The following is an 8,634-nucleotide window of genomic DNA, read 5'->3' on the forward strand; positions in this document are numbered from 1 at the left end:
TGGTGCAACTCTCAATATTGATCCACTGCGACTGCCAAAAAAGTTCTAACCGAAACCATTTTGGCTACGGGAGCAAAGGTTTCATGGTAATCAACCCCTTCAACCTGTCTATTACCAAGAACAACCAATCGAGCTTTATATCTTTCTACACTTCCATCAGAATTATATTTAATTTTGTAAACCCATTTACAACCAATAGCCTTCTTCCCTGGAGGAAGATCAGTAATAGACAACGTGCCATTTTTATCAAGAGCATTAATTTCCTTAGACATAGCTACACGCCAACAAGGAAGACGAACAACCTCCGCATAAATGCTAGGTTCTTTAAGAGTAGTAATCGCCGCCAAAAAACGAGTATGATTAGCAGAAAATTTTGCACAAGACACATAATTAGTTATGGGATAAGGCGTACCTGAGAACGTTGACGAGTGCGGAGTAGAAGAGCCGGGGTCTATAGCTTGAATGGTGTTACATAAATAATCATTTAACCGTGTATTAGAAACCCGAGACCGAACACTACGTCGAACTGCCTTATCAGAATTAGCACTAATAACATCACTTTCAGTATCAGGAGTTACAGTTGCATCAGAAGAATAACGGACCAGATCTTGCCTTTCTGCAATATCTGACATGTCTTGCTGGGGCCCATATGAGACAAAACCATCTTCTAAGGTAACTAATGATCCGTCTGTGACCTTTGGAATGCTGTGACTATTGGACTTCTAGCACTACTAGACAAATCCAGTACCTCATTAAATGGAGTAGTAGTTCTGTCACTACTAGACACATCTCGTGTCTTACTGCCTCGTACAATAGTTCCCTCACTATGAGACGGATCCCGCACAACATTTCTTTCACTTCCTGGAACAGTTGTGTCGTCACTGCCAGACAACGTCTGTTCTTTACTTCCTGGACCAATTGTACAGTCACCAGACAACATCTGTACATTACTTCCTGGATTTGTTGTACTGTCACTAGTTGTGGATTTATGTCCGGTTGTATCGGACAATTTCTGTCCGCTTGTACCTGAAGAACTACCCAGATTAGCAGTACCGTCAGAAACCAATAAGTCTGGTTGTTCTCCAGAGATTTCTAACCTTCTATCCAATTCAATTTAGGATTCTTCATTATTATTATCCAAAGGAACAACATGATAAGGAAATTTGTTTTCAAAGAAAACTACATCATGAGACACAAAAAATTGTTTGGTTTCCAAATCAAACAAGTGCCAACCCTTTTTTCCAAAAGGATAACCAACAAATATGCAACGTCGACTTCGTGGATTAAACTTGTTACGATCACGAGGGACAATACTTGCATAGCACAAACATCCAAATACTCGAATATGAGAATAAATAGGTGGCTTTCTATGTAACACTTCATAAGGAGTTTTCCCATCGAGCAAGGTAGTAGGCGTGCGATTAATAATATGAGCAGCGGTTAGAATGCACTCACCCCAAAACCGAAGAGGTAAATTTGCTTGAAATCGCAAAGCACGTGCTACATTCAATATATGACGATGTTTTCGTTCCACTCGCCCATTTTGCTGTGGCGTATCTACACATGAAGTTTGAAATTCTATTCCTTGTTCAGAAAAAAATGGAATCAATGAACGAAATTCAGTACTGTTATCACTGCGAACTTTCTTAACATGTCTATCAAATTGTGTCTTAGCCATAGCACAAAAACTCTGAAAAATTTTCACCACCTCAATTTTATGTGCCATCAAATAAACCCAGAAACAACGAGAATGATCATCAACAATAGTAAGAAAATAATGTGCACCACAAGAAGACGATGTAAGATACAGACCCCATACATCACAATGAACTAAACTGAAGATGTCATTTGCTTTATTCTCACTTATAGGAAAACTAGCACGTGTTTGTTTAACCATAAAACAAGTATCACATGGTTCATTGAGAAACTTCTGACAATCAACTTTATTCATACCAGGAAGCAAAGAAATAATCTTATTAGAAGGATGACCTAAACGCTTATACCATAAGTAATAATTTTCATCAGTAGTAACTCGATGTGCCATAATCTGCGCTCCACTGTAGAAGATATAGACCCCATCTCGTTCCTCACCAATACCAATCAACGTCCTCGTAGTGCGGTCCTGTATCACACACAACTTATTAGTCAAAGTGACAATACATTTCAGATCTTTAATTAAACACGCTAATGAAATCAAATTGCAGTGAAGATCAAGGACATATAAAACACGATATAATCTCATATTTTTCCAAACACCACAGTGCCTTCACCTGAAGCAGCTGTGTACGCGTCGTTTGGAAGTTTTACGGAAGAAAAACCTATTTGATATGTTTTGCAAAAGAACTCTTTACTCCCTGTCATATGTATCGAAGCCCCTGTATCAAGTATACATTTCCTAGAAAATTTTTCATTCGAGTCCTCCTTATTTGAAGAATTAAACATATTCACAATAGCTTCCCACTGTGCATCAGTGAGTGAATTATCAAGTGGTAGTCGATCTTGTGAAGAAAGATAGCTTCCAGTTGAATTTGCATCAGTATTCATAAGTATCGTATTAGCAGCGACTTGTTCATCTTGTTCATAATTATCACTATTCAATTTCAAACCGGAGAAATCATCATACCCGTATAATTTGAAATCGAATCAATTTTAGGTTTATTTCGAATCTGGCTCAGATGCCATGTAACGACAAGGTAGAGAATTTAAGTTTTGTTATTATCAAAATCTTGGATTACAATTGTGTTCTTCGAAAACTAAATAGATAGATATCCTAATACATATTGATTAGCATATTTACACAAAATAATATTATTCCTCACTTAACTTATTATGTAACCATAAATATAAATATATGCGTATCTCCAATAATATACATATATATGCATATCTCCAATAATTAAGTTCCATAGATTATGCTTCAGTATTGAAATTATCATTAGGAGAAGGTGAATACAAACGTCAGAGAGTTGTTCGTATAGATCACCCTATTTACCCGTTTCTACAAGAGAAGCATGTTAACGCCCTTATAATATACTAGGTTCTTGTAATGGCTTGATCAGTTTAGGTGTTTTTACGTTTACGGATTTTCCCGATTGTAGAAAAATTTATGTTTGGAATATATCGACGAAAGAATACAAAGGATGTAAGTTTTCCAGTAGCGGTTTCTGTAGGGTCATATGGTTAAGGTGTTTAAGTTTGAGTAAAACTCAAACTTATTTTTGGTCCGTGAGTTTTGGGTTTGATTTAACCAAAACTTAGTCGGTGATAGGTTTGGTGATAAACTCTAATCCCTTATCCTAAAGTTTAGGAACTTAATAGCTAAGTTAAGAAAACCCTATTCTTGTAGGATAAGTAATATGTCTACTATATAAGGAAACCTAGGGTATGAGTTTTAGCAATGGAGTTCTTAAGGAAATTCTCATTAGAGATGTGAGGAATTCATCCCACCTCTTGGGGTGGATGTGAGAGACCATCAATGGTATAAGTAGTACATCATTGTGGTGCTCATGGAATGCTTATCGATGTTGGAAGATATGTCATTATGGAGTATTCATATGGAGATGTTGGTAAGACATCTTGTTATGGAGAAGATCATCTTGGTGGTGCTGGATTAGATTATGGGTGTTAAGTAGAAGGCGTCCATAGTAATCTATGTTAGGGTGTGCAGAGAAGATCATCTTGTTGTGGTAGATAATTTGGTAAATATTATCTCGTATAGGTGAAGACAATACTTTGGATTTATAGGGCGTCTGTGAGAGTTCTTGTGATCGGTCACATTGTGGTGAGTCAATTAATTGATTATTCAATTCTTGTGTAATTCTCAATTGGTGGTTCTATAATAAAGAAAGAGGTCGTAACTGTTTGGTGGATGTAGACAATATATACACATATTGTATATATTGTTGAACCACGTTAAATATATGAGTACTTTACTTCTTGTTGCTTTTGTTTATGGATTGCATTTGTGTGGTTCTCTTTCTCTTCTTCTTATCCTAGATCGTAGTGAGGTTCATGGAGCAATCCGAGAGATCAAGTGTTTCTTGTTAGCTATTTTGTTTCCGCAGTAATAGCATGTAGATGGATCTGAACCCCAACAATTGGTATCAGAGTTTTAGGTTGGATAGAAGATTCGAAGATATAAGTTTTGGGTTTTCCAGTGGCTGAAAATTTTGAAGGCAAAGGATTTGGTTTCATCATGTATGTGAGGATTTGATGTTACAGCTTCCGAAGATGCAGAGTTTGGTGTTATAAAGTACGTGTATGATTTGATTTCATCAGTTTTGGGAACAAAGCAAAGTAAAGCGTACTTCTGAAGGAATGAGATTATATTAGGTGATCTGCATTCGATATGGTCAAGATGTATAGTCTTGATGTTTATGGTGCTCTACATTGGAGATTTGACATTGATACTTATTGGAGCGTAAACCCTATTCATGGCTTCAAGTAAGTTTATATATTCTCTATACTTCGTACTATATTCTTTAACTGTTTGAAATACCTGCGTAGATTGGTTTTCAATTAATCGGTGTTTGCTTTGCAAGACACAAGAAGGCAAGAATATAGTAGTTGGGATATAAATATTAGTTTGTATGTTTGTGGAAGTAAAGATGGAATATTAGCATGTCAAAGTCTCATTACTGTTCCAAACCAAGGAAAATAATAATTTGGTAATCCATCGTCATCAATTAGATCATGTTGCTGATTTTCTTTAACATGAAGTTGAAGAATGTGAAGATGAATTCATACTCGTTCTGCCTTAGTTGTTTGTTATAATAAGTATTTGGAGAAATATCGTAGTAGATTTCGTTTTGGAAGTAAAAACTGTTGGCCAGGGTTTGATATGTTCCAGAAGTGAAGAGTTTGATATTCAATCTTAATATTTGAAGCGTGTGGATACGAATAGTTGCAGGACATTGATCTTTGGATGAAGATGTGATATTGGTTGTGGTGGATCTATGGTTTCTTACTTTTATATAAGAAGAAGTTTTTCGACACAGTTTGTAGGGTTTGTTTGTCTGTGTTGAGTATGGCATTGTGTCGGGTAGAACAATGTTTTCTAGAGTTTCTCTCGTACTGTTTCCGACATAGAAGCAAGATAGTTTCTGATCTTTTAATTCTTGTCGATGGCATTTTAGTCGAAGATTTATTTGGTTTACACCATTTGAAGTCGATCGGAGCTGGTTGAAGTGCAAAATCGTTGGAAGAAACAGGTAGGTCTATTTGTGTTGCGGATACGTTCCTATTTTGGTAAAGACCCGTTGTGAGGAATTAAAAAGGTATCGCTTGGACACTTCAAGAGTTTTTAAGAATAAAGATACAATACTACAAAATATATGTGGTAGTGTGGCTACGGAGGCTAGCGCATACTATTAGGTGAAAACGCGGTGCATGAATTTGAAAGGGCTACAATTCCAGCGTGTTTTTCCGACAACCTTTTACTATTCATTGGCTATTCGATTTACTGATGATCAATGTGAGACTTTCTGTTGGAGAGCGCTACATTATAGCAATGATAATATTTGGGGGTTTGCTTGTCTGCTGCAGTTATTGAAATTGATTTCAATAATAACAGAGCCTGTAGAGGTGAAGATAAAGATTTCTTTTGAGAAATTTGGTTCAACAACGATATAGTTTCCGTCAAGTTATTTTCTCTACATAGCATGAGAAAGTAAATACAGCAGCGTCTTGAATTGCTTGGAGCTTGAGGAAGTTACTGAAGGTTTTAGATTATGGCTGGGTGTGATTGGGTCTTTGTGTGAAGGACGAATTATCAGATTTCGAAACGTTGGTGCACGTTTAGAGCAAGATTGGGAACGGGAAATGCACAAGACAGAATTTGTGACATTATATATTGTTACAAGGGTAACAGTGAATTCTTTGACGATGGTCACAGTTCTATCCGAGTACGATTGTGTTGTGGTTTAACTGTCATGAAGTCGAAACTACATGCTTTCTTAAGAAATTTATAAAAGACTAGATTGACAATTATGTAAAAGCCCGTTGAGGTTTCTGAAATGGTAAGAAGTTTGGTGTGTCCGCTGTCAAAGTTTCTGTGCAGGTGGATATGTTTTCTGGTATGTATGCTATGGTCGAAGGTATGATGAGCTTTCATGGATGAGTAGAACTCAACTGGTGATATATGGTCGTAGAATCATGATCCAATAGAGATAGGCTCGATAAAGCAAGATTCATAGATATGAGCTTGAGACTGGCACGCAGTGACAATGATCCGTGGATTGGTTGTATTTGGCGCGCAGTTAGAGTCATGCACGACATGTTTTGGTACATGCAAGATGGTTAGTTTCTTAGAAACTAACATGGAGGCTGGTTTATTATAAACTAACCTGAAGTATCTCGTTAACTCGCTTTCTTGGACATGCTCGTGGAAAGGAGCAAGTGTGTGATCAGTTGTTTGAAGAAGCAATTGGCTTAGCTGGAGTTTAGAGATGAAGATGAAGACTGTAGTTCTGCTAAGGGTGCTTAGGCATCCCTAGGAGGCTACTGTAGTAGTTTCGGTTGGTGATCAAGTAGTTATGGATGACAACCCTAACGGATGTGGTGCGCAACCTGGAGTTAGTGGATCAGAATAGCGGAACATTAACTCAGGTGGAGCATGGAAGACCAAGATGGAGCTAGGATTATATGGAGCAAGATTGAAGGGGCAACAAAGGCTGAAGTGCGCATGATGATTGTATTTAAGTTCGATTCGTAGCATATGTTCATTGATCGTATGATAATGGTTGGTTTAATGGTCAACAATTTTTCACCATGGTGGAGATTTGTACAATCATCGAGAGGTAGGATTGTTAAGTCTTGAGTTAATGACGTTCAAGTTTGGTTTGTTCTCTTCTGGTGGAGGTTCTATGGAACAATTTGGGTGAACTACATTTCGGTTTGATTCATATTGATGATATGTAGGAAACCAGTGATGGTGCAATCGTTGTTCAGAAGATAAAGGGATAACAAGTTGATTGTCTCATGTATAAATGCATGATCCGAGGTGGAGAATTGTAGGGTCAGATGGTTAAGGTGTTTAAGTTTGAGTAAAACTCAAACTTATTTTTGGTACGTGAGTTTTAGGTTTGATTTAGGAAAAACTTAGTCGGTTATAGGTTTGGTGATAAACTCTAATCCCTTACTTGATCCTAAAGTTTAGGAACTTAATAACTAAGTTAAGGAAACCCTATTCTTGTAGGATAAGTAATATTATTACTATATAATTAAGGAGACCTAGGATATGAGTTTTAGCATTGGAGTTCTCAAGGAAATTCTCATTAGAGATGTGAGGAATTCATCCCACCTCTTGGGGTAGATGTGAGAGACCATCAATGGTATAAGTAGTACATCATTATGGTGCTCATGGAATGGTTATCAATATTGGAAGATATGTCGTTATGGAGTATTCATATGGAGATGTTGGTAAGACATCTTGTTATGGAGAAGATCATCTTGGTGGTGATGGATTAGATTATGGTGTTGAGCAGAAGGCGTCCATGGTAATCTATGTCAGGTTGTGCAGAGAAGATCATCTTGTTGTGGTAAATAATTTGGTAAATATTATCTCATATGGGTGAAGAAAATACTTGGGATTTATAGGGCGTCTGTGAGAGTTCTTGTGTTCGGTCACATTGTGGTGAGTCGATTAATTGATTATTCAATTCTTGTATAATTCTCAATTGGTGGTTCTATAATAAAGAAAGAGGTCATAGCCGTTTGGTGGATGTAGACAATATATACACATATTGTGTATATTGTTGAACCACGTTAAATCTGTGAGTACTTAACTTCTGGTTGCTTTTGTTTATGGCTGGCATCTGTGTGGTTCTCTTTCTTTTCTTCTTATCCTACATCGTAGTGAGGTTCATGGAGTAATCCGAGAGATCAAGTATTTCTTGTTAGCTATTTTGTTTCCGCAGTAATAGCATGTAGATGGTTCTGAATCCCAACAGTTTCCACGTAAAATACGGCTTTGGTTATGATGACAACATCGATGATTACAAGGTGGTACGCATCTCGGATGGTGAAAATTATGGATGTTTAGATATTCAAGTTTATACATTAGGGTCAGATTCATGGCATCATGTTCTAACCATCCCTTTCTCGTTTTGCTCTGAAAGCACTTTCTATAGTGTGCTTTTTAACGGAGCTCTTCACTGGTTAGGGGTTATCACTGCTTCTCGAAAAGCATCTTCTAAGGTTATACTCTCTTTCGAAATTAGCAAGGAGCAACTTGTGCATTCGCTGCTTCCGGAAGAAAACGAAAAAGAAGTTAAAGGTATGGGAGTGCTTGGAGACTGCATTTGTTTAATTGTGAATGATCTCACATATGGCCGGACGAATATATGGGTCATGCAAGATTATGGAGTGCAAAATTCTGGGACTAAACGATTTACTATTACTCAACTACCCATAGACAAATATTTCTCCTTTCAGCCAATTTGGTCTTTCGAAAGTGGTGAGGTTCTACTAGATACTACCAAGGATTTAAATATATATGACACTAAAAGTGGAAAAGTTAGAATTGCAATGAGTGATACTTATATCAGCATTAATCGAGAGTTCTATGTGGAGAGCCTAGTTTCAGTTAAATCAGGGACTTATGCAGAGAAAAAACCCGAAGGACAATCGAGGTAA

The 8,634-nt window shown here is 37.1% G+C and overlaps 1 protein-coding gene across 1 annotated transcript; it reads left to right on the forward strand.

Annotated features, from left to right (window-relative positions):
- Positions 1-7,929: 7,929 nt before the first annotated feature.
- LOC113337795 (F-box/kelch-repeat protein At3g06240-like) lies at positions 7,930-8,634 on the forward strand. The gene has a single exon (XM_026583381.1). It carries the CDS (start codon positions 7,930-7,932, stop codon positions 8,632-8,634), a length of 705 nt encoding a protein of 234 aa, XP_026439166.1.

Source organism: Papaver somniferum, unplaced genomic scaffold (assembly GCF_003573695.1).
Source record: "Papaver somniferum cultivar HN1 unplaced genomic scaffold, ASM357369v1 unplaced-scaffold_18, whole genome shotgun sequence".
Lineage (NCBI taxonomy): Eukaryota > Viridiplantae > Streptophyta > Magnoliopsida > Ranunculales > Papaveraceae > Papaver > Papaver somniferum.

What these genes read in the sequence shown, in the direction of transcription:
- LOC113337795 (XM_026583381.1), top strand. Translation starts at nt 7,930, where the DNA reads ATGGTTCTGAATCCCAACAGTTTCCACGTAAAATACGGCTTTGGTTAT.